The sequence below is a fragment of the Pan troglodytes genome, chromosome 14 (genome assembly GCF_028858775.2).
Source record: "Pan troglodytes isolate AG18354 chromosome 14, NHGRI_mPanTro3-v2.0_pri, whole genome shotgun sequence".
NCBI classification, from domain to species: Eukaryota; Metazoa; Chordata; class Mammalia; order Primates; family Hominidae; genus Pan; species Pan troglodytes.
The window spans coordinates 19,771,084-19,797,157 of record NC_072412.2 but is presented as its reverse complement, the minus strand read 5'-3'; the positions used below and the strand labels follow the sequence as shown (position 1 = coordinate 19,797,157).

Genomic DNA, 26,074 nt, shown 5'->3' with positions numbered 1-26,074 from the left:
ATAAGATAGTTAGACTATTAAAAAAATAAAAACCAATCACATGCTGCTAATAAGAATTACATTTTAAATAAATTGATACAGAAAAGTTGGAAGTAAAAAGACAGGAAAGACATACAATAAAAATGCTAGACAAAGAGCTTGTATAGCTATAACAACATATTAATATCTTGCAAACAGACAAAAAGCATTACTAGAGATAGAGGCATACTTCATAACAATATAAGGCTCAGTTTACTATGAAAATATAGCAATTCTAAATATCTTTGCTCCATATATATAAAGCAAAAACCTAAAAAAAATACAAACTCACAACCAGAGTACAAGAATTGATCACGCTTTCTCATTAAAAATAGAACCAGTAGGCCAGACGCAGTGGCTCATGCTTGTAATCCCAGCACTTTGGGACACTGAGGTGGGTGGATCACCTGAGGTCAGGAATTCAAGACCAGCCTGACTAACATGGTGAAACTCCGTCTTTACTAAAAATACAAAAATTAGCCAGGTGTGGTGGCTCACGCCTGTAGTCTCAGCTACTCAGGAGGCTGAGGCCCGAGAATTGCTTGAACCCAGGAGGTGGAGGTTGCAGTGAGCCAAGGTCATGCCACTGTACTCCAGCCTGGGCAAAAGAGTGAGACTTGGTCTCAGAAAGAAAGAAAAAAAAAAAAAAGCAGTAGGCAAACAAAATATCAGTAAAAATATTGAACATCTAAACAAAACCATTAACACACTTTACCTAATTGACATGTTACACTGTACCCATCGTGGAACATATATATTCTTCAAGAATGCATTTGGGACATTAACAGATTTCAAAAAATTGAAAGCATACAGATTATGTTCCCTATCTAAGAATAAAACTAGAAATCAGTAACACAGAGATAACTAGAAAAATGTATTGTTTGGAAATTAAATATACTTCTAAATAACCCACAGGTCAAAGAAGAAATACCCATGGAAATTAGAAAATATTTTGAACTAAATCATAAGGAAAATGTAATTAGAGGTTAAAAAAATGGGAAAAAACATACATATATGTTAATTCTGTAGGAAAACAAATGCCTGAATTGTAGGTGATAACATATAAAGTTGTTAGGTGAACTTTAGACATTGGAAGGTATTTTAATTTGTATACATGTTTCAGGGCTTATACTCATGCTTGATAAGATTGGCTCCAGGTCTTAAGAAAAAACTGAAAAGGAAGGATATGGGTCTCTGCAACTTCTTCCACGAGAACCAACTGAGGGGAAGACCATTATTTTTTTAACTACTGCCTAATGACTAAATCTCGTTTTTGTGTTTTGTTGTTAGCATTGGGCAGCTCCTACGCTCTCTTCCCTCATTCATCTTGTACCCTTACCTGCAATGCCCTTTTCTCCTGTATCTCAAGGTCAATCTCAATTCTACATATCCCGTAATAATCAACTCTTAATTTATCTTCTAAGCAATCTCTTCTGATTTTCCCAACTAGTGGTAAATAACCTCTCTTTTAAATTCCACAGCAATTTATACTCTTTTATTATAATTTATTACTTCATGCCTTGTAATATCTAAGTGTGTCCATTTAATTTTCCTTCTGAAGATTGTAAGCTCCTTAGGAGCAACCTAGAATTTTGTCCTCTTAAGTGAACCTGTAAGATGTTTCATATGACAAGTATAAAACTTTTTCCCATTTAATATAACAAGTAGGATGTGATGAAAATATCATTCAACAGAGGATCAAATGACCCACACACTATCCCAGTTACAGATAACTGTGAGACCTTGGCTTTTCTAGGCTTCAGTTTCCTCATCTATAAAATAAGAATCTCCAAAGTCATTTCTAAAGATCTTTTGAAGGGCCACCTGGCAAAATTATCACCTGTTACGTGATCCCTGAAATCACTTAATTAAAGACAAAGTTCACTGATTTACTAAGTTAGTCAATAAAGATGTATGGAACACTTAAGTAGACAAGCAAAAGAATGATGAATGAGATAATCTGCCTCTTTGAAAAGCTTACAGTCTAATCACTAGCCTAGTGCAAGGACTCAGAGCCTATGGTTTTTCTTCCCGTAATGAAGGTAACTTCAAAATTAAAATATGGGTTGTAAAAGAATTAAATAAATAAATAAAATATGGGTTTTAGAATGTGTAGTGAAGAATTAACTTTACTCAAAGAGAGGTCTGGCCTCTATTGTTGGCTCCTAGGAGATGATTTCTACACCCCTGAAATGCTCTGCCTGACGGGAGTGTCTTTGTTTGCCCTGGCTTTGGCCACTGGTCAGTCTATCAATGTGATTCACAATGGGAGCTTTGGGACACATCAGCTTCTGGAGTTACTAGCCTGAACCTCCGGGACTAGAGACTAAAGGTTGGCCTGGTGGGTGGTATGTGATCAAGTGTCAGTAAAAACTCTGAACGCCAAAGTCTAGAGTAGGATTCCCTGGTTGGCAATACTCTTCAAGTACTGTCACACTGTGGTTAGGAAAAGGTACTGCCATGTCTTGCTCCACAGGGAGAGGATAATCAGAAGCTCTCTGTTTGGACCACTCCTAGGCCCTGCTCTATGCATCTCTTCCCTTGGTGGATTTTAATTTGTATCCTTCCCATGATTAAACTGTAAGTATAGGAGATTTCAGTGAGTTCTTTGAGTCTTTCCAGAGAATTATCAAGCCTGAGGATGGTTCTGGGAACCATGAACTTGCAGTTGGTGTCAGAAGTGGGAGTGGTCTTGTGGAGGACTGACTGTGTCCTCTACCTGTGCAGTGATTTAGCCAAACTCCTTGCAAGGAACCACACTAAATGCATTTACCCCAAATGAGATGGGCAAGCTACTCACAATGATTTATTTTTGCTAGATAAGTACGTAGGACAGGGAGGACGGGAGAACATGACAAAGTGAGGGAAGATAACAGCAGAAGGACACTTCATCTAAAGCAAAGGAGTTTCGGCTGGATAGCTCTTTATTACCGGGGGCTGCCCTATGCATTGTAGAATGGTTAGCAGCATCTCTGGCTGCTACCCACTAGGTGACAGTAGCACCCACTCAAGTTGTGACAACTGAAAATATCTCTCCAAGCATTGCTCAATGTCCCTGGTGGGGGGGCACAAATGCCCCCAGCTGAGAGCCACTGCTGTACAGTATTAGATAGGTAGGGAGAAGCAGCATTCAAAAAAGGAATATTAGACATAGAACATTAGGGATAGAACTTTCTCTACTTCACTACCTAGTGTCAACCTTGTTTATTTTCAACTACAAACAAAGCTTGGCAGATTTCATGCACTGTGAAAGGCAGATGTCTATGCTTTGTATGACACATACAAAAACCTTAATACTAATACTGAAAAAAACTACTCTAGCAATTCATGTACTCGTAGAAAATTAATTGAGTATTAATTAATATTAATACAAGGAAGGGCAATCTGTAAATTAAGCCCCAATGTTTTGAGGGATCAATATTTATGCCACTTTAAAAATTAGAAAAGCAAATATTTTTAAAACAATGAATTTTTAGGTAAACAATATTCTGATGCCTAATAAAAATATTTAGTTTGAATAACATAAGAAATCATTTGATCTCAAATACTTTAAAATTCACTTACTAGATACACTGAAAACTACAAAACATTGATGAATTAAAGAAGACATAAACAAATGGAAAGGCATCCTGTGTTCATAGGTTCATAGACTGAAAGACTTAATATTGTTAAGATGTCCATACCACCCAGTGTATTCAATACAATCCTTATCAAATCCTTACTATCCAAATGACATTTTTTTTTTTACAGAAATAGAGATTCATCCTAAAATTCATATGGAATATCAAGGGACCCCAAGTAGCTAAAACAACTGTGAAAAAGAACGAAGTTGGAAGGTTCACATTTCCTGATTTTAAAACATATTATAAAGCTATACTAATCAAAACAGTGTGGTTACTGGCATAAAGGCAGACAAATAGACCAATAGAATAGCATAGAAAGCCCAGAAACAAACCCTTACATATATGGTTAAATGATCTTCAACAATGGTGCCAAGACCATTCAACAGGGAAGGGACGGTCTGTACAGCAAATAGTGTTGGGAGAACTAAATATCCATGTGCAAAATAATGAATTTGGACCTTTATCTTATACCATATATAAAAATGAACACAAAATGGATTAAAGATCTAAAGGTAAGACCTAAAACTACAAAAAATGCTAGAAGAAAACATAGGGGAAAAGCTTCATGACATTGTTCTTGGCAATTATTTCTTGAATATGACACCAAAAGCACAAGCAACACAAGTAAAGATGGACAATTGGGACTATATCAAACTAAAAAACTTTGGTGTATCAAAGGACACATCAGTGTGAAAAGCAATCTACAAAATGAAAGAAAATATTTGCAAATCATACATCTGATAAGACATTAATATCCAGAATATATAGAGAACTCCTACAACTGAATAACAAAAATGAACAAGTGTTCATTGACAGATGAATGAATAAACAAAATGTGGTATAAACATACAATGGAATACTATTCAAACTTAAAAAGGAAGGAGATTCTGTCACATGCTACAACATGGATGAACCTTGAGGACATTATACTAAGTGAATAAGCCAGTCACAAAAAGACAAATACTCTGAGACTCCACTTATGTAAGGTATCTAAATTAGTCAAATTCATAGAAATAGAAAGTAGAATGGTAGTTACAGGGGCTTTGGAAGTAGGAGAAAATGGGAAGTTTTTGTTTAATGGATACAGACTTTCATATATACAAGATGAAAAACTTCTAAAGATGTTTCACTACCATCTAAACTTAATGATGGTTATAATCTTTAACACTATAGGAATATACAGGTGAAAATGGTTAATCTGGTAAATTTCATGTTATGTATTTTTTACCACAATTAAAAAAAATTTTTTTTCACTTACTGGAGGTCTTCTGCCATGACTAGTCCTCACAGCTTGCTGAAAAGCTGCATCATTCTCCAATTCCTAAAATGAAAACGTAAATTTAACATTCAACACAGAGTAAGAATTGGGGGAAAAAATAAGTTTAAACTGCTGTTTGGTACTCAAGAGCCTCTATAATTCATCTACTGCCAACTGTTGACATCTAGGTAGGGACGAACGGACTCCTACCTCAAATCTCCCCACTTCACACTACCCAGAATAGCAAATCTCCTTCCTCTCCCAGAATGAGGAGTACCGGTCATGTTAGTCAATTTTATGGACATCTTATTGGCTACAGTTTTAATGAGTGGTATCACAGTGCCGGGTTGAAACATCAAGTGTACAAGGATGTGGCCTTTCTTCTGTTTCTTTTTTCCTGGTGGCTTGGAATTGGAGATTTACATCTCTCTTTCTCTCTCTCTCCCCACCATCCCCCTGTCTTTCTCTTCTTCTCCCACCCTACCTCAGGATAGAAAAGGCCATATTTTCTACAAGCAGGGGGCACTCTCTTTGGTGCCATTTCCATCTGCCCAAATGAAAAGGATTTTTCATCTCACTGGAGAGGTCAAGTCTGAGACGCAGACTGGAGCTAATCTAAGCAAATGGGGGGCTCAACAAGTCCAACCTGCACTGCCATTTGGAATCAACATCTCAGTAGAAATAAAATGTTATTTTGCTTTGCTGATTCCTGAAATGTACTTACATTCCCCTTCAGGAAATTTGAGGAAAAGAACAGTAATCAAGGGCAGGATATAAGGGTTCCTGTGTTTCCTGAACAAAATACCATTTTTATAGTCTCTCAAAAGCACCCAGTCTCACCAACAGTCAATCTTCCAACCATCCCGTATTTCCTACTTCCCCTTCTCTAACACACACTCTGGCTTTAACCCTTCAGACACATTAAATGCAGTTCTCATCCTTGCCTCTGATTTATTTCAATCTACTTCCCACAAAAATACACACTTGTCAATTATTTTAAAAATAAACAATACAAAAAAATAAAGTCACTATCAATTAACTTTTTAAAAATTTGAAAATAATCAAAATAAAATGTTTATATTACCAGGATGCTAATACAGTGCTTTTAAAACACAGTTTTATTGCATACAAGCCTTCTTAATTTTTACTTTAAATTATCTTTTTTTTTTTTTTTTTTTTTTTTGAGACAGGGTTTCACTCCAACCTCCAAGCTGGAGTACAGTGGTGCGATCACAGCTCACCGCAGCCTCAACTTCCCAGGCTCAGGTGATTGTCCCACCTCAGTCTCCCTAGGAGCTGGGACTACAGGCACACACTACCACAACCTGCTAATTTTTGTATTTTTTTAGAGACAGGATTTTGCCGTGTTACCCAGGCTGGTCTCAAACTGAGCTCAAGTGATCCACCCCTGAGCCTCCTAAAGGGATTACAGGCATAAGCCGCTGTGCCCAGCCTAAATTATCTTTGTAACCTTCCATATCAACTACATAAAATTACACAATTCTCAGTTACCCATAGAAACTAAAGACTTTTGAATGAAGTATAAATCCAAAGGTAACCTTCAACATAATTTATTATACTTCTACTTTAGCAGATCTTTGGGTAAAAAAATTTCCCTTAAGATTCCTAAATTATTAGTAAAATTTGGTTAATCAGCTCAGTAAATCCTAACTAAATGACAAACTAAAAAGGACAGTCAACAAATTCTCCAATTACAAACACCAAACTTATACAACTTTTGGAACTCTTTGCCACTTTGTTAACAAATTGCATCTTCTATGAATATCTTAAGCCACTGCTGCAAGTAATTCATTTATTTATTGAACTTGTTATTATTACAGTTAAGATCAAAGAAAACCAAGCATAAGCCAAAAATTATTTTTACTTCACTGTCTAATTTATTTTTGGGTCTGATATTCTGAGTATTCACTTCACATTAAATTATGCAGCCACAGTGCAACAACCTGAGGAGGTAGGAAGTGTCCCTGGTGCTTTAAAAATAATAATCTTCAGGCCGGGGCGGTGGCTCATGCCTGTAATCCCAGAACTTTGGGAGGCTGAGGTGGGCGGATCATGAAGTCAGGAGATCGAGACCATCCTGGCTAACACGGTGAAACCCCATCTCTACTAAAAATACAAAAAATTAGCCAGGCGTGGTGGCGGGCGCCTGTAGTCCCAGCTACTCAGGAGGCTGAGGCAGGAGAATGGCATGAACCTGGGAGGCGGAGCTTACAATGAGCAGAGGTCGCGCCAATGCACTCCAGCCTGGGCTACAGAGCGAGACTCCATCTCAAAAAAAAAAAAAAAGAAAAAGAAAAAAGAAAATCTTCATGATCCATGATCCATTAATTCCATTTCTGGGACTCTATCCCAGGTAGTGTTTGATCAAAACATAGAAAATTATTTATGCACAAATTTTTTCACTACAATGTTATCTACAATAGCAGAAAACAGGAAAAAATATCCTATCGTGAGAAAACACTTCTTTAGGTTTTTTTATTTTTTTTTGAGAGGGAGTCTTGCTCTGTTGTGCAATGGCGTGATCTTGGCTCATTGTGCAATGGCGTGATCTTGGCTCACTGCCACCTCCACCTCCTGGGTTCAAGCTATTCTCCTGCCTCAGCCTTCCAAGCAGCTGAGATTACAGGTGCCCGCCACCACGGCTGGCTAATTTTTGTATTTTAGTAGAGACAGGACTTCACCATGTTGGTCAGGCTGGTCTTGAACTCCGGACCTCAGATGATCTGCCCACCTCAGCCTCCCAAAGTGCTGGGATTATAGGTGTGAGTCCCCGCGTCTGGCAGAGAAAATACTTCTAATCACCTATATATTTTCAATATTATGTAGTCATTAAAGTAATATTCAAATATTTAGTATCATGAGACACTGCTTATGATGTAGTTGAACGTAAAAAAGTAAACAGAAAAGTAATTACTAGTTCAATTCCAAACATACTAAAAGAAAATTGTGTATGTATACATGAAGGAAAGACAAAGCACAAAAATGTTTAAAATGTTGACAGTAGTTATTTCTTGAGTGATGGGATTACTAGTTTTTGTTTCCATTAGCATTTCTTAATTTTATAATTGGGAGAATGAGGAGGTTTCAATGGTTTTCCTGATTTATACTAAATTCCCTTGAAGGAAAGAACCCAGCCATGGCAGGATTCATCACTGCTGAATAAAGGGCCCTTGGGTCCTGAATAATCAGCAGCAATAACCAGGTAGTACATACAGTGGGACTTGGGTGAGACTCTGAGATCTACTGGTTTCAGGTGTGACCCAGCACATTCACAGCTGTGGTGGCTACAAAGAGAGACTGCTTCTGTTTGAGATGAGAAGAGGGGAGAGTAAAGGGGACTTTGTCTTGCAACTTAGGTATCAGCTCAGCCACAGTGGGTTAGAGCATCAAGTGCGTTATTAGGGTCCCTGATTCCAGGCCTTGGCTCTTCGATAGCATTTCTGGACCTACCCTGAGCCAGAGGGACACCCACTGCCTTGAAGGGTGAGTCCCAGGCCTGGCAGAATTCACCAAAACCTGAAGGAATAGCCCTTGGGCCTTAAGTAAACATTGGCGATACCCTGGTAGTACTCTCTGCGGGTCTGTTGTGGTGACAGACACAGGAGAGAATCTGCTGCCTGGGGAAAAGGGTGGAAAGAGTGGGAAGGACTTTGTCTTACGGTTCAGTGCCAGCTCAGCAGCAGCAGCAGAATAGAGCACCAAGCAAATTTCTAAGGATTCTGACTCCAGGCCCTGGCTCCCAGACAGCATCTCTGGACCCACCCAGGGCCCAGGGGAACTGGTTGACTTAAGGGAAGGATACAAGCCTGGCTGGTTTCACCAAAAGCTGTGGGATACAGTGAAAACAGTATTAAGAGAGAAGTTTATAGTTATAAGTGTTTACATCAAAAAAGAAGAAAAACTTCAAATAACCTAATGATGCATCTCGAACTAGAAAAGCAAAGCAAACCAAACCCAAAGTTAATAAAAGAAAATAATAAATATCAGAGCAGAATAAATGAAAATGAATCAAAGACAACAATACAAAAGATCAACAAAACAAAAAGTTGGTTTTGTGAAAAGATAAAATTGACAAACCGTTAGCCAGACTAACTACAAAGAAAGAGAGAAGACCAAAATAAGTAAAATCAGAGATAAAAAAGGGACATTACAACTGATACCATAGAAATGTGAAGGATCGGCTGCATGCGGTGGCTCACACCTGTAATCCCAGCACTTCGGGAGGCCTAGGCAGGCAGATCTTCTGAGGTCAGCAGTTCAAGACCAGCCGAACCAACATGGTAAAACCTCATCTCTACTAAAAATACATCATTAGCCGGGCGTGGTGGCACATGCCTGTAATCCCAGCTACTTGGGAGGCTGAGGCAGGAGAATCACTTGAACCCGGGAAGCAGAGGTTGCAGTGAGCTGAGATTGCGCCATTTCACTCCAGCCTGGGCAACCAGAGCGAGACTCTATCTCAAACAACAACAACTACAACAAAACCAGAAATTTGAAGGATCATTAGAAGCTACTATGAGCACCTATATACCAATAAATTGAAAACCTAGAAGAAAGAGATAAATTCCTAGACATATACAACCTACCAAGATTGAACCATGAAGAAATCCAAAACCTGAACAGACCAATAAGAAGTAACAAGACTGAAAAAAAAAAAAAAAAAAGAAGTAACAAGACTGGGCCAGGCTCAATGACTCACGCCTGTAATCCCAGCACTTTGGGAGGCCGAGGCGGGCAGATCATGAGGTCAGGAGATCGAGACCATCCTGGCTAACACGGTGAAACTCTGTCTCTACTAAAAAAAAATACAAAAAATTAGCCAGGCATGGTGGCAGGCACCTGTGGTCCCAGCTACTCGGGAGGCTGAGGCAAGAGGATGGCGTGAACCTGGGAGGCAGAGCTTGCAGTGAGCTGAGATTGCACCACTGCACTCCAGCCTGGGCTACAGAGCGAGACTCCATCTGAAAAAAAAAAAAAAAAAAAAGAAGTAACAAGACTGAAGCCACGATAAAAAGTCTCCCAGCAAAGAAAAGCTCGGCACCTGATGGCTTCACTGCTGAATTTTACCAGACATTTAAAGAAGAACTAATATAAATCCTACTCAAATTACTCCAAAAAACAGAGAAAGAGGAAATACTTCCAAACTCATTCTATGAGGCCAGTATTACCGATACCAAAACCTGACAAAGATGCATCAAAGAAAGAAAATTATAGACCAACATCCCTGATGAACATTGATGCAAAAATCCTCAATAAAACACTAGCAAACCGAATTCAACAATATATTAGAAAGATCATTCATCATCACCAAGTGGGATTTAGCCCAGGGATGCAAGGATGGTTCAACTTATGCAAATCAATCAATGTAATACATCATATCAACAGAATAAAGAACAAAAACCACATGATCATTTCAACTGATGCTGAAAAAGCATTAGGTAAAATTCAACATCCCTTCACAAAAACCCTAAAAAAAAACTGTGTATAGAAGAAACATACCTCAATGTGAAAAAAGTCATGTAACAGACTCACAACTAATATACTGAATGAAAAACAACTGAAAGCCTTTCCTTTAAGATCCGGAACATGCCAAGGATGACCACTGTCACCACTGTTATTCAACATAGTACTGGAAATCCTAGCTAGCGCAATCAGGCAAGAGAAAGAAATAAAGGGCATCCAAACCGGAAAGGAAAAAGTCAAATTACCCTAGTTTATAGATGATATGATCTTATATTTGGAAAAACCTAAAGACTCCACCAAAAAACTATTAGAACTGACAAATTCAGTAAGGTTGCAGGATACAAAATCAACCTACAAAAATCAGTAGCATTTCTATATGTCAAAAGTGAACAATCTGGAAAATAAATCACAAAAGTAATCCCATTTAGAATATCTATGAATAAAATTAAATATCTAGAAATTAACTTAAGCAAAGAAGTGAAAATCTCTACAATGAAACCTATAAAACATTGGTGCAAGGAACTGAAGAGGACATAAGAAAATGGAAAGATGTTTCATGTTCATAGATTGGAAAAACCAATATTGTTAAAATGTCCATACTACCCAAAGTAATCTACAGATTTGGTGCAACACCCATCAAAATACCAATGTCATTATTCACAGAAACAGAAGAAAACATCCTAAAGTCTATATAGAACTACAAAAGACCCAGAATAGCCAAAGCTGTCCTGAGCAAAAAGAACAAAACTGAAGAATTACATTACCTGACTTCAAATTATACTACAGAGCTATAGTAACCAAAACAGCATGATACTGGCATAAAAACAGACAGACTAATGGAACAGAATAGAGAACCCAGAAACAAATCTAGACATCTACAGTGAACTCATTTTTGACAAAGGTGCCAGAAACATACATTAGGGAAAAGACAGTCTCTTCAATAAATGGTGCTGAGAAAACTGAATATCCACATGCAGAAGAATGAAACTAGACCCTTATCTCTCACCATATGCAAAAATCAAATAAAAATGGATTAAGGACTTAGAAATCTAAGACCTCAAACTATGAAACTACTAAAAGAAAACACTAGGGAAACTCTCCAGGACACTGGACTGGGCAAAGATTTATTGAGTAATACCCCACAAGCACAGGCAATCAAAGCAAAAATGGACAAATGAGATCACATCAAGTTAAAAAGCTTCTGCACGACAAAGGAAACAATGAAGTGAAGAGACAACCCACAGAATGGGAGAAAATATTTATAAACTATCCCTCTGACAAGGGATTAATAACCAGAATATGTAAGGAACTCAAACAACTCTGTAGGAAAAAATCTAATAATCTGATTTAAAAATGGGCAAAAGATCTGAATAGATATTTCTAAAAAGAAGACATACAAATGGCAAGCATGTATATGAAAAAGTGCTCAACATTATTGACCATCAGAGAAATGGAAATCAAAACTACAACGAGATGTCATCTCATTCCAGTTAAAATGGCTTTTATCCAAAAGACAGGTAATAACAAATGGTGGTGAGAATGTGGAGAAAAGGGAACCCTCATACACTGTTAGTGAGAATGTAAATTAGTACAACTACTATGGAGAACAGTTTAGAGGTTCCTCAAAAAACTAAAAATAGATCTATCATATGATCCAACAATCCCACTGCTAGGAATATACTCAAACGAAAAGAAATCAGTATGTACCAGGCCGTTCTTGCATTGCTATTAGGTTGGCGCCAAAGTAATTGCAGTTTTGCAATTAAAATGGCAAAAACTGCAGTTACTTTTGCACCAGAGAATGCTTGAGATTGGGTAATTTATAAAGAAAAGAGGTTTGATTGGCTCATCGTTCTGCAGGCTGTACAAGCATGATATCAGTTATCTGCTCAGTTTCTGGGGAGGCCTCAGGGAGCTTTCACTCATGACAGAAGGCAAAATGGGAGCAGTCACATCACATGGGGTGAGGATGGCACCAAGAAGATCATGCTAAACCATTCATGAGAAATCCACTCTCATGATCCTATCGCCTCCCACCAGGTCTCACCTCCAATGCTGGGTATTACAATTCAACATGAGATGTGCGTGGGGATAAATATACAAACTCTATCACAGTATATCAAAAAGATATCTGCACTCCCATGTTTGCTGCAGCAGTATTCACAATAGCCAAGATTTGGAAGCAATCTAAGTGTCTGTCAACAGACAAATGGATAAAGAAAATGTACATATATACAATGGAAAACTAGCCATAAAAAAGAATGAGATGCTGTCATTTGCAATAATGTGGATGGAACTGGAGGCCATTCTATTAAGTGAAATCAGACAGGCACAGAAAGACAAACATCGCATGTTTTCACTTATTTCTGGGATCTAAAAATTAAAACAACTGAACTCAAGGAGATAAAGAATAGAAGGATGATTACCAGAGGCTGGGAAGGGTAGTGGCAGGGGAGGGGGTGAGAATGGTTAATAGGTACAAAAAAAAAAAAACAGAAAGAAAGCGTAAGATCTAGTATTTGATAGCAAAATGGGGTGACTATAGTCAGTAATTTAATTGTACATTTAAAAATAACTAAAAGAATATAATTGGATTGTTTGAAACACAAAGGATAAATGCTTGATGTAACAGAAACCCTATTTACCCTTATGTGATTATTACACATTGTATGCCTGTATCAAAATATCCCATATTCCCCATAAATATATGCACCTACTATGTACTCACAAAAATTAAAACCAAAAAACAAGACATTTCAACTTTAGAATTTTTTTTAAAACCCTAATTTTAAATACTTTCAGGTGATCTAAGTCTTTTACACATTTGGATGGCTAGTGCTGAAGAATACAAGTATATATAATTCACCTTAATTCATTTTTGTAACCTGTCTCATGATCTTTCCTTCTGCTGCAATTATTATTTTTGGTGGAAGTCAGTAGAGTCTTCTGTAATAGCACTTTTCTAGGTTTTTGAATCAGCTTATTTAATCTAAAGCATAATAAAGTAGAACTCTCAAATCCACAGTCTTCATAAACCAGCTGGTTAACCAAGACCAATGTAAAAAACAACTAGCTTTTGTTACCTCGATATCATAGATTGGATTGTAGTCATTATAGCCGGAATAAAGATCATCTTCATCTGTCTCCGGAGCCAGGTGCACATTTTGCATCATTTGTACCTAGGAAAAACTGGCAGTGTAGATATGTTCTTGGTATAAGAAATATATATATATATTTTTTGAGATATGTCTTGCTCTGTTGCCCAGGCTGGAATGCAGTAGCACAATCACGGCTCACTATAGCCTTGATCTCTCTGGCACAAGTGATCCTCCCACCTCAGCCTCCCTGGTACTACAGGCTTGTGCCACCACACCCAACTAAGTTTGAAATTTTTTGTAAAGATGGGATCTCCCTATGTTGCCCAGGCTGGACTCAATTTCTTGAGCTCAAGTGATCCTCTCACTTTGGCTTCCCAAAATGCTGGGATTACCAGCATGAGCCACCACGCCAGGCCAGAAATAATTCTTAATTCCAATAAAGTATAACTATTTAATGACATTTGTGGTCAAATTTATCTATATATATTTTCATGGCTTCAATTTTTTTCACATCAAATTCCCAAAACTAGATGTCAAAACATTAAGTTATTGTCCTCATTTCACATTTATTTCACAACTACAACACTGAAAGAACAGTGACAGGCACTAGAGGGGGTACAATTGATTGTCCTGATTTTCATGGAGCTTAGTATCAAGTGCAGAAGAAAGGTATGCAACAGCCAATTAAAATGCAAGGCAGAAGCCACCACATACCCATCAGAATGTGTAAAATTAAAAAGACCAACAACACATAATGTCAGCAAAGATGTGGAGCAACCAGAGTATTCACACGTTGCTGATGGGAGTGTAAAATGATACACTTTGGGAGAAAAGTCTTGCAGTTTCATAAAATTAACTTTTATTAAAAGTACCTTTTATCACCCAGCAATTCCACTCAAAAATATTTACTCAAGAGGAATGAAAACATATGTCTACAAAAAGATTTGTATAAGAATGTTCATAGTAGCTGTCGACCTAAAGAAAGGAATTGAGGCATAAAATACAATTCTAAAAAGTTTACTTGAGCCAAAATGAGGACGGCTGCCTGCCCAGAACACTCAGACTTCATGTAACCTTGGACAGGAGCTCCATTTGGCCTTTGTTTCAAGCAGATCTTTAAAGGCAAAAAAGTGGGGCAGGGAGTGGGCTGATACAAAGCTGTCTGTCAGAAATTCTCACTGGTTTAAAAAAATAACGTTGATTAGTGATTGGCTACATTGTATGGGTTATAGTATCCAGACAGTGCCATTGTTAGATTAATTTATAGCTACTTATGGCAATAGCAAGACATGATTACTTAGCCCAAGAAGGTAAAGGAGATGTGACTGCTGTTTCACTCCCATGCCTCTCTGGACCTGGTAATTTAGAGGAGAGTCTCATTCTTCAAATTAAACCTTTCTTTTCTGTCACAGCTTTATTCATAATACTGAAAAATCAGAATCAAACCAGATACCCATCAGTAAAATGGACAAGCAAAATGTGGCATACTTACGCAATGAAGTACTATCCAGCAATAAAAAAGAATCCCAATTATGCTGAGTGAAAGAAGCCTTACATAGAGTGTACATTATGCACTGTTTCCTTTATATGAAGTTCTCAAACAGGCAAAGCTAATTTGCGGTAGAAAACCATCAGAACTGAGATCGCTTCTTGGGGATGGGGGTTAGGGATTGAATGGAAAGGGACATGAGAGAATTTTCTGGGGTGATGATAAATGTTCTGTATCTTGGCAGGGGTTTGAGTCGCACAAGTGTATGCATTTGTGAAAACTCAGCAAATATACACTGAGATTTCTGCTTTGTAAATTTTACCTCAAAAGTAAGAACTATAAACAAATATTGAACTATATAATTGATACGCATGCTGTTATTTCAGGGAACATGTAATAGCTGTAATTTAGCTTAAAATACATAAAATAAGACAGCTTAGGCCGGGCGCCGTAGCTCATGCCTGTAATTTCAGGACTTTGGAGGGCCAAGACGGGTGGATTACTTGAGGTCAGGAGTTTGAGACCAGCTTGGTCAAGATGGTGAAACCCCATCGCTACTAAAAATACAAAAACTAGCAGGGCATGGTGGTGCACATCTGTAATTCCAGCTATTCGGGAGGCTGAGGCACGAGAATCGCTTGAACCCAGGAGGCAGAGGTTGCAGTGAGCTGAGATCATGCCACTGCACTCCAACCTGGGTGACAGAGTGAGACTCTGTCTCTAAAAAAAAAGGATGGCTTGATAGATGGATTGAGAGATAGGTAAATGGATAAGTACATGATAAAGCAGCTATAGAAAAAGGTTAAAGGTGGAATCTAGGTAGCAGGAGTAACATTCAACATAAAATTCTTTAAACCTTGCTGCATGTTTGAAAATTTTCATAATGAAATGTTGAGGGAAAAAATGCAAGACAGAAAAAAAAGATATCAAAGCAAAATGAAACAGAAGAGTGAAAGTTGATCATACAAATTGAGTCATTCTTGTCATACCCAACTAAAACAGAGTCAAGAAGCTGGGGTGTGTTGGTGGGGAGGCACTCAGGACACATAACACTGCTTGAAGAATGGAATTCTCTGCAAGTCTGGCTGCTGAAACTGGCTGCTAAAACCTGAGGCCAATTTTATTTATAGCTGCTGAGATAACTTGCTGCAAATATAGGACTAATTCTGCCCACCACAGCTACCCACCAATTAGAACTTGCCAGCTTCCCAGAACCTCACTAGTTCCAGTGAACTTTCTCAAAGAGCACTACATGACACTTCTCCTTTTGATAAACCTCCAACCTTCTCTTTGTTCTTTGGACATACCAAAGACCACCTGGTCCTCAAACTGCAATTCTTTCTTCCCAAATAAAAATGTAAAATTTCAAGATTCATCTCTACATTTTGACTTGGACAGAAGCATGGGAGAAATGAAATTACCATATAGATATACTGTAAATCTAATAATTACTAAAGAATCTGGCAAGGATTCCTGGAAGTATCATTCAAATCAAGTCAATATTTTAGGCAATTTGAGGGGTGGGAGGTGGAGGAGGGCTAATTACCCAAGAAATGTAGTATTGCTAGTATTCAAGAAATGTATTTTCTTTAAAGCAAATACATATTTTCTTAAGGCCTGTACATTTTAAGTGCACCAGCAAATTCCTAAGAAATTTTCAGCTTAGGCTGGGCGCAGTGGCTCACGCCTATAATCCCAGCACTTTGGGAGGCCGAGGCAGGCAGATCACGAGGTCAGGAGATCGAGACCATCCTGGCTAATATGGTGAAACCCCGTCTCTACTAAAAATACAAAAAAATTAGCCGGGCATGATAGCAGGCACCTGTAATCCCAGGTACTCAGGAGGCTGAGGCAGGAGAATGGCCTGAACCTGGGAGGCGGAGGTTGCAGTGGGCCGAGATTGTGCCACCACACCCCTGCCTGGGCGACAGAGCCAGACTCTGTCTCAAAAAATAAATAAATAAATAATAAAAAATAAATAAAAAATAAATTTTCAGCTTAATCTTTTTCTCAGCATAATACCACATATATGTGGCTTCTCATAACCTTTAAAAATTATTTATATATTTTAAATACTAACAAAATTATTAGTTTTTGAACTATAATTCATATACCATACAACTTAACTTTTCAAGGTGCACAATTCAGTGGTTTTTAGTATATTCACAAGGTTGTGCAACCATCCCCAGTATGTAATTCCAGAACACTTTCATCATCCCATAAAGAAATATGGGGCCTGTTAGCAGCTCTCCATGCCTCCCTTCCCTTTCCCCAGTCCCTGGCAACCATTAATCTATTTTCTGTCTCTATGGATTTGCCAATTCTGGACATTTCATATTAAGGAAATTACACAATATGTAGCCTTTTGTGTCTGGTCTCTTTCACTTAGCATAATGCTTCCAAGGTTCATCCACGCAGTAGTATGTATCAATATTTCATTACTTTTTATGGTTAAATACATCTGCAACATTTTGCTTATCCATTCATTAGTTAATGGACATTTGAATTGTTTCCACTTTTTGACTTTTATGAATAACATCACTATGAATGTGTGTGTACAAGTTTTAGCATGCATATATAGGTCCAATTCTATTGGGAATATATCTAGTAAAGGAATTGCTGGATCATATAGTAACTCTATGTTTAACTTTTGGAGGAACAGCTAGACTGTTTTCCAAAGTGGCTGCACTATTTTACATCCCACCTGCAATGCATGAAGTTTCCAATTTATCCATGACCTAGCCAACATCTGTTACTGTTCCTGTTTTTGATTATAGCAATTCTAGTGAGTATGAAATGGTATCTCATTGTAGTATTGACTTGCATTCTCCTGATGACTAATGATGTTGAGTATCTTTTCATCTGCTTATTATCCATTTCTATATCTTTTTGGAGAAATGTCTGTTCAGATCTTTTGCTCATTTTTTTTTTTTTTTTGAGACGGAATCTTGCTCTGTCGCCTAGGCTAGAGGGCAGTGGCGCGGCTCACTGCAAGCTCCGCCTCCCAGTTTCACGCCATTCTCCTGCCTCAGCCTCTCGAGTAGCTGGGACTACAGGCACCCGCCACCAAGCCCGGCTAATTTTTTTATTTTTATTTTTATTTTTAGTAGAGATGGGGTTTCACCGTATTAGCCGGTATGGTCTCGATCTCCTGACCTTGTGATCCGCCCACCTCGGCCTCCCAAAGTGCTGGGATTACTGGCGTGAACCACCGCGCCCAGCCAGCTCATTCCTAAAAATCAGGTTATCACATGAATTATAAGGATCCTGTATATATTCCTGATACTAAACATTATATAAATGATTTACAAATACTTTCTCCCATTCTGTACATCATTTTACATTCTTTGTACTATTCTCTGAAGCACAAAAGTTTAAAAAAAATTTTTTTTTTTTTGGAGACGGAGTCTCGCTCTGTCACCCAGGCTGGAGTGCAGTGGCGCGATCTCGGCTCACTGCAAGCTCCGCCTCCCGAGTTCACGCCATTCTCCTGCCTCAGCCTCTCCAGCAGCTGGGACTACAGGCGCCCGCCACCACGCCCGGCTAATTTTTTGTATTTTCAGTAGAGACGGGGTTTCACCGTGTTAGCCAGGATGGTCTCGATCTCCTGACCTCGTGATCCGCCCGGCTCGGCCTCCCAAAGTGCTGGGATTACAGGCGTGAGCCACCGCGCCTGGCCAAAAGTTTTAAATTTTGATGATATACAATTTATTTTTTCTTTGGTTGCACGTACTTTTGGTATCATATCTAAGAAAGAACTGCCTAATCTAAGGTCAAGAATATTTATACCTATGCTTTTTTTCTAACAGTTTTAGCTCTTATATTTAGGTCATTGATCCATTTTGAGTTAATTTCTCATTACTTTTTGAAGATGAAAATTAACTACTATGAGGGCAAATGTCACCCACATAGAAATGGTCATTCCAAAATAGCTTCAAAAGGTTATTAAAAGGGCCAGGCGTTGTGGCTCACGCCTGTAATCCCAACACTCTGGGAGGCCGAGGCGGGCGGATCACGAGGTCAGGAGATCGAGACCATCCTGGCTAACACGGTGAAACCCCGTCTCTACTAAAAATACAAAAAATTAGCTGGGCATGGTGGCGGGCGCCTGTAGTCCCAGCTACTCGGGAGGCTGAGGCAGGAGAATGGCGTGAACCCGGGAGGCGGAGCTTGCAGTAAACCGAGATTGCCGCCACTGCACTCCAGCCTGGGCAACAGAGCGCGCGACTTCGTCTCAAAAAGAAAAAAAAAGGTATTAAAAGTCACTGGTAAAAGATATATAAAATATTTTTAATTAAAAGCTTTAGCTCAGATAATACTAAACCAGTGGTTCTTAAACCCAAGTGATGCTGAGGCTACTGGTCTGGGGACCACTTTGAGAACCACTATTCTGAACCATAATTTCGGATTATGAACCCTATTTAAGTCAGCTTAGTTGACACATACGTTATAGAAGGAAGCAACTTTTAGAATGAGAAATCCTTTCTGCTAGGTTGTAACCAGATTAAAAGGTTTGACTTGAGACTTTAGTTGAATAGACATCTTGTGGAACATACAAATATTAAAAGATGTGGAAAGTGAGGCCAGGAAAGGTGAAGGGAATCAAGCATGGCTAATAGCTATGGGTGGCAGAACAACTGTTATACAACCCAGGGTTTCTGGATTCTCCAGGCAATTTCCAAAGCAGCTTATACATGTAACAAACTTTTCCATGTTGAAATAATCTGGGGATGATGCCACCTATGTTTAATATAAATCAAATGCTGGCAAAACCTTTTTTTTTTTAAGTGAAAGGTATGTTTTTTAATACTCTTCTACTGACTATGGACAGTCTACTTCAAGCTTTTCCAACCCCGGCCCGCACGTGGCACAGGACGGCTTTGAACGTGGCCCAACACAAATTCGTAAACTTTCTGGAAGCATTATGAGATTCTTTTTTGCGATTTTTTTAAAGCTCATCGGCTACCTTAGTGTTTGTGAATTTCATGTGTGGCCCAAGACAATTCTTCTTCCGATGTGGCCCAGGGAAGCCAAAGATTGGACACCCTTGGTCTACTTCCAAGAAGCCTACTGCAGTTTCTCGAAAAAACAAAACAAAACAAAACAAAAAAAACTCACAACCAGAAAATCGGACTAGTAAAAGTGTAATTTTAGGCTTAGAAAGAATCTTGGGACAACAGTACTTCACGTTTTTGGAATGTTTCCATCTTTGTGAGGCTAAGTACCGCTTTCTGCATTCTGTTGTGTACTTTTATCTTCATTCCTGATTCAACTTTCATCAGGCAATTTGAAGTGCTTTACCTAACAAGAAAATTAAAGAGCGATGTGCACCGTCTCTGCTGTGCGATTCCAGAGCTGGCGCAGTAATCTAACTGGGTTTTAAGTTTCCCCGTCAGGCGTGACTGGGACTTGGGACAGCCATCGCCAAGCGGTCAGCGACGCCCGTCCCAGTTCAGAGGAGCAAGAAAAGCCTGTGAGCTGGGGACACCGATGTGAGAAACAACGCCCGCGTTTCTGAGTAGACAACTCGGGAGCCTGAGGGAGAAAAGCAGGGGCAGGCCGAGTCCATCTGGGGCCCCGCCTCAGACCGCCCCGGGGCCGACAGGGGCGGGCAGGAGACGGGCGAAGAGGCCCTCGGCGGGGTGCGCCACACAGGACGCCGCAGGGGCACGGCTGCCAGGGGCCCTGAAGCACTAGGCCCCAGCGCCCTTCTCCTACCTCACGCTGAGGGAAGCGGGCGACAGTTAGTCGGGCCCAGGGACGACGCAGCGGTTGGCCAAAGCGCGACGCCGAGCCGTTGCCAAGCGCGGAATCCAAGGAAGCCGCTCCCACAGTCCTCCGCGCGGGGGCGGGCGGGGCCGGAAGCGCGGGGGCGGGAGAGAGCTCGGCGGGAAGGGGGTGGTGCGGGAGGCCTGGGGAAGTGGGTGGGGGCGGAGAACGGCGGGTCAGAGAGAAGGCAGCCGGGTCCCCCTCAGTGGAAGGGAGTGGCGGTGGGCGGAGGGTGTTGAGGGGACGGTGTCAGCGGCTTGCGGGAAGCCGGGCGATGCGGGTAGAACGGTGGAGGAGAGGGCAGGGAGGCCGGGGCCTCCCGTGGAACGGAACCGGGGGGTTGGGAGGCTGGGGGCGGCCTGTGTGAAGGGGGCGGGGAGGGAAAGGCTCGCGGCCCGTAGATGCAGGAGGGAGGAGGGCCTAGAGGGGCTCCGGGCTGGCGGCCTTTGTGAGGAAGGGGAAGGATATGGAACCAAGATCCTTTAAATCCTGATGAACTCATCCGTAAAGCAGATGCCCAAAGGATGATAGTAAGCTTACTGTGACATAGCTCCCGGAGCCGCAGCACGAGCCTTGTGAACCTTGGAAGCCCGTTTTCCGCGCAGTCACTAACTCGCTTAGTCACCCTGTGTAAAAGTTATTCTGGGATGACACCTGCCTGGGAAGTCTCACCTTTCCCCCCACCTCCTCCTGTCTGCGTATTGTTCTGTAGCACCCCGTGCGCACCTTGATTGTAGCGCTTAAGGTGTCCGTTTTATTTACTAGACAGGGATTGAACCATTGTGTCCCAACCACCTAGAACCTGGGTCATAGTGTAAAGCTTAATCAATGTAATATAAATGGGGGAATTAAATTCATAATTGTTTAATGTTTAAGTTTTGTCTTAAATTTTAAAAGTAAATGTTGGGGATGGAGGGGAGGGACAGAGGGAGTCTAAAGACACCAGTAATTAATGAGTTTTTATAAGTAGTGTTGGCCGGGCGCAGTGGCTCATGCCTATAATCCCAGCACTTTGGGAGGCTGAGGCCGGCGGATCACCTGAGGTGAGGAGTTGGAGACCAGCCTGGCCAACGTGGTGAAACCCTGTCTCTACTAAAAATACAAAAATTAGCCCGGCGAGGTGGCAGGCGCCTGTAATAAATCCCAGCTACTCAGGAGGCTAAGGCAGGAGAATCTCTTGAACCCAGGAGGCGGAGGTTGCAGTGAGCCAAGATGGTGGTATTGCACTCCAGCCTGGGTGACAAGAGCGAAACTCCATCCAAAAAAAGAAAAAACATAGTGTTGGGAGACAATTCTCCATGGGTCGCCTGCACTTTCCCGTGTTTTGTGAGCAGAGACACTGACTGCCTTTGTTCTGGAGTATTATGATAGCTGGTATTTTTTAAGATGTGATTAACAGTTAAATTAGACTTGAGTAAAGCAGTTGGTCCTCCACAAGGTGGGTTGGCCTCATCCCGTCAAGGGAAGGTCATAAGAGAAAAGACTAAGGTCCTCTGAGGAAGAAGGAATCCTGCCCCCAGACTGCCTCCAGCTCTTTCCTGGGTCTCTAACTTGACCTACAAATTTTAGGCTTGCCAGCATTATAAATAAAGTTTTGGTGCCGCAAAAGAAATAGCACTCAACTATAAAATTTTCTTTTTTCCTTCTCAGCAAGGCAATTTACTTCTATAGAAGGGTGCGCCCTCACAGATGGAGCAATGGTGAGCACACACCTGGACAAGGGAGGCGAAGGGGTTTTTATTCCTGACGCATGTGGCACCTGCTGCTGTGTCCTTCCCCTGTTGGCTAAGGTTAGACGGCACAGGCTAAACTAATTCTGATTGACTAATTTAAAGAGAGTGACCGGGTAAGTAGTTTGGTGGGAAAAATAGTTATGGAGAGCAGGAAATCGGAATGAGTCAGGGTGGAGAATGAGTCAGGGCAGAGCAGGTAATCAGAATGAGTCAGGGTGGAGCAGGTAGTTGAAAAAGATTGCTTTACGAGGAAGTTAAGCTTTTTTTATTTTGTTTTGTTTTTTTTAATTGAGACAGAGTCTCGCTCTATAGCCTAGGCTGGAGTGCAGTGGCGGCATCTCGGTTCACTGCAAGCTCTGCCTCCTGGGTTTGCTCCATTCTCCTGCCTAAGCCTCCCGAGTAGCTGGGACTACAGGTGCCCGCCACCACACCTGGCTTATTTTTTGTATTTTTAGTAGAGATGGATTTCACCGTGTTAGGATGGCTTCGATCTCCTGACTTCATGATCTTCCCGCCTCGGCCTCCCAAAGTGCTGGGATTACAGGTGTGAGCCACCGCATCTGGCCAGAAGTTAAGTATAAAAGTAGAAGACAAAGAATTGAACATACTGACATTGATTCTTTGAAGAGAAATTTAGAACTCATATCTAACACCAGCCTCCAATTGATTGAGCCAATTCCTTCAAATAAATCTCTCTCTGCAATATGCATCCTATTGGATCTGTTTCTTTAGGGAATTCGGATTAATATACCTTTTCAAGGAACAGCTTTGGAAGATTAAGATAATTGTCTGCTTCTGGAACAAAAGACAGGTTTGTTGCTGTTCAGTTTAATAAAGAGAGTGTCACCTTCTGGGGCAAAGGCTGAGCATGTTGGCTTGCAGTTCACTGTTCAAGACTGGGCTTTCCTAAACTTGGTGTACCTGGGCGGTAAAACCAATCACATGTGCAGCATCCACCTGGACTGTCCCCATGGGACTTGGAAGGGAAAGGGGAACCGAAGGGAATATGAAGCCCAGGCTACTGGCTGTGCTGTGAAAAATAAAGCCCTTTCTCTCTGACTCAGGTGTTTTCTGCCATCATTTGTGGAGCTGTTAGACCAGCTTGTTAGCTTGCAAGTAGGGTAAAATCTAACATGATTCTGAATAGTATCTAGCCATACTATACCCAGCTCATAGCAGTTGTTCCAAGAAATATTTGTTAATTAGTGAATACTGGGGAGCCTTATTTCAAGTTACTGTCCCTCTATAGAGACAATTTGCATTATCTCTGGATCTCCAAACTGTAAATTTTCAGTCTCCTCAAAAAAATCTTTTTAATTAGAAACAAATTCAAGTTACTTCAACTTGGTTACTTTTTTTTTTTTTTTTGAGACAGAGTCTCACTCTGTAACCCAGGCTGGAGTGCACTGGCAACATCTCAGCTCACTGCAACCTCTGCCTCCCGGGTACAAATGATTCTCCTGCCTCAGCCTCCTGAGTAGCTGGGACTACAGGCATAAGCCAGCACACCCAGCTATTGTTTGTATTTTTAGTAGAAATGGGGTTTCACCATGTTGGCCAGGCTGGTCTCGAACTCCTGACCTCTTGTCATCTGCCCTCCTCTGCCTCCCAAAGTGCTGAGATTACAGGCGTGAGCCACCGCACCCGGCCTCAACTTGGTTGCTCTTTGGGTGTGATACAGTTACTTGCCCAGGGAGTGCTCATTCACCTTCATTTTAAACATCATTATGTAGCTAGCATTTAATGAACACACCTATTATTGCCAGGCAAAATGTTAGGGTCACCTAGCTTATATTACTGAAATTCAAGCTCCACAGAGAATGGGCGTTTTTGTCTTTTTTGTTCTAGACTGTATCTCCAGTACTTAGAAAAGTGCCTGGAACTAGTTGACTCTCAATAATTGTTAATCGAGTGAATTGTCAGGACTTGTAATTAATTATATAGAGAGTTGGGGGTGAATGGGTAGTAAGCAGCAAGCATGAATCCCAAGTTTGGCATGAGTAATGGGATGAATGCTAGCACCATGTATTACCATGGAGAATACTGGAGGAGATGCAAGTTTGAGAGAGAAAATGAGTTTAGTTTTGAATATGTTGAGTTTCAGATGCCTGTAAAATATGCAAATAGAGATGTTGACTAGGCAGCTGCTAAGTATATACAGTTGTATTAATAAAGCTCAGAGAAAAGATCCTAAGGCCTGGTATGGTGGCTCACATCTGTACCTGCACTTCAGTGCCAAGGTGGGAGGATTGCTTGAGGCCAGGAGTCCAAGACCAGCCTGGGCAGCATAGCAAGACCCTGTCTCTACATATAAATAAAAATGAGCCAGGTGTGATGGTCCACACCTGTAGTCTTAGCTACTCAGGAGGCTGAGGCAGGAGGATCCCTTGAGCCCAGGAGTTTGGAAGCTGTGTTGAGCTATGATCATGCCACTGCACTCCAGCCTGGACAACAGAGTGAGACTCTATCTCTTAAAAAGAAAAAGAGGCCAGGTGCGGTGGCTGACACCTGTAATCCCAGCACTTTGGGAGGCCGAGGTGGGCGGATCATGAGGTCAGGAGTTTGAGACCAGCTTGGCCCACAAGGTAAAACCCCATGCCTACTAAAAATACAAAAATTAGCCAGGCATGGTGGCACATGCCTGTAGTCACAGCTACTCAGAAGGTTGAGGCAGAAGAATCACTGGAACCTGGGAAGTTGCAGTGAGCCAAGATCGCGCCACTGCACTATAGCCTGGGCAACAGAGCAAGACTCTGTCTAAAAAAAAAAAAAGAAAAAAGAAAAAGAAAGATCCTGTCTAGAGATACACACTTGTTATCCACTAGCTCCTAAAACATGGATTTAAGCGTAGGAGTGAGTGAGATTGCTTACAGTGAAGGAGGATATAGAGGAGAGTCTAAAATTGAGTCATGAAAAAGTAATATTTAAAGATTTTGTAGGCCGGGCGCGGTGGCTCACACCTGTAATCCCAGCACTTTGGGAGGCCGAGGCAGGCGGATCATGAGGTCAGGAGATCAGACCATCCTGGCTAACATGGTGAAACCCCATCTCTACTAAAAATACAAAAAATTAGCCAGGCATGGTGGTGCGCGCCTGTAGTCCCAGCTACTCGGGAGGCTGAGGCAGGAGAATCATGTGAACCCGGGAGGCGGAGGTTGCAGTGAGCTGATATTGTGTGACTGCTCTCCAGCTTGGGCAACAGAGTGAGACTCCGACTCAAAAAAAAAAAGAAAAAAAAGATTTTGTAGAAGAGGAGCCCCTAATGATTCTGTTTAATGGTCAGACATATTTGAGCAAAACCAGGAAAGTGAAGATAATGGAAGCTAAAGGAAGAAAATGTGTCATTTGAATTCTGGCACTCTGAATTAAAAAACAAAAAAGTCAAAAAGGAGGGAGTGACGACCGTGTTGTATGCCCAGGAAAGGTCAAGTAAGTTGAACCAAAGACATTTCACGTTCTTTAGCCATATGAAGGTCACTGTTCATTTAACAAGAGCTCTTTCAATGAAACAGTGATGTATACGCCTGACTTCACAGAGTTGCATGGGTAATTGGTGATGAAGTAGTAGCTGGACACTGAAACTCAAGAAGGCTGACTGTGAA

General features: G+C 40.7%; 1 protein-coding gene and 1 long non-coding RNA gene across 50 annotated transcripts in view; one reads left to right on the top strand and one right to left on the bottom strand.

Moving 5' to 3' along the window:
* Positions 1-21,067, bottom strand: part of IFT88 (intraflagellar transport 88) — a 124,884-nt gene extending 103,817 nt beyond the window's left edge. For 6 of the 49 annotated variants that reach the window (XR_010150293.1, XM_024348266.3, XM_054664772.2 and 3 more), the window contains exons 1-3: positions 20,689-20,824; positions 13,467-13,562; positions 4,900-4,962 (exon numbers count right to left, since the gene is read on the bottom strand). Coding sequence is in view for 26 of the 49 variants with exons in the window: in XM_024348266.3 (XP_024204034.3) it covers positions 4,900-4,962; positions 13,467-13,556 (153 nt within the window). In the remaining 23 variants the exon portion in view is untranslated. 49 annotated transcript variants of the gene reach the window in all.
* Positions 21,068-21,082: 15 nt separating this feature from the next.
* LOC129136716 (uncharacterized) lies at positions 21,083-23,179 on the top strand. The gene is made up of 3 exons (XR_008538655.2): positions 21,083-21,269; positions 22,390-22,439; positions 22,928-23,179. It is a non-coding gene; the product is annotated as an uncharacterized LOC129136716 (long non-coding RNA).
* Positions 23,180-26,074: the final 2,895 nt, after the last annotated feature.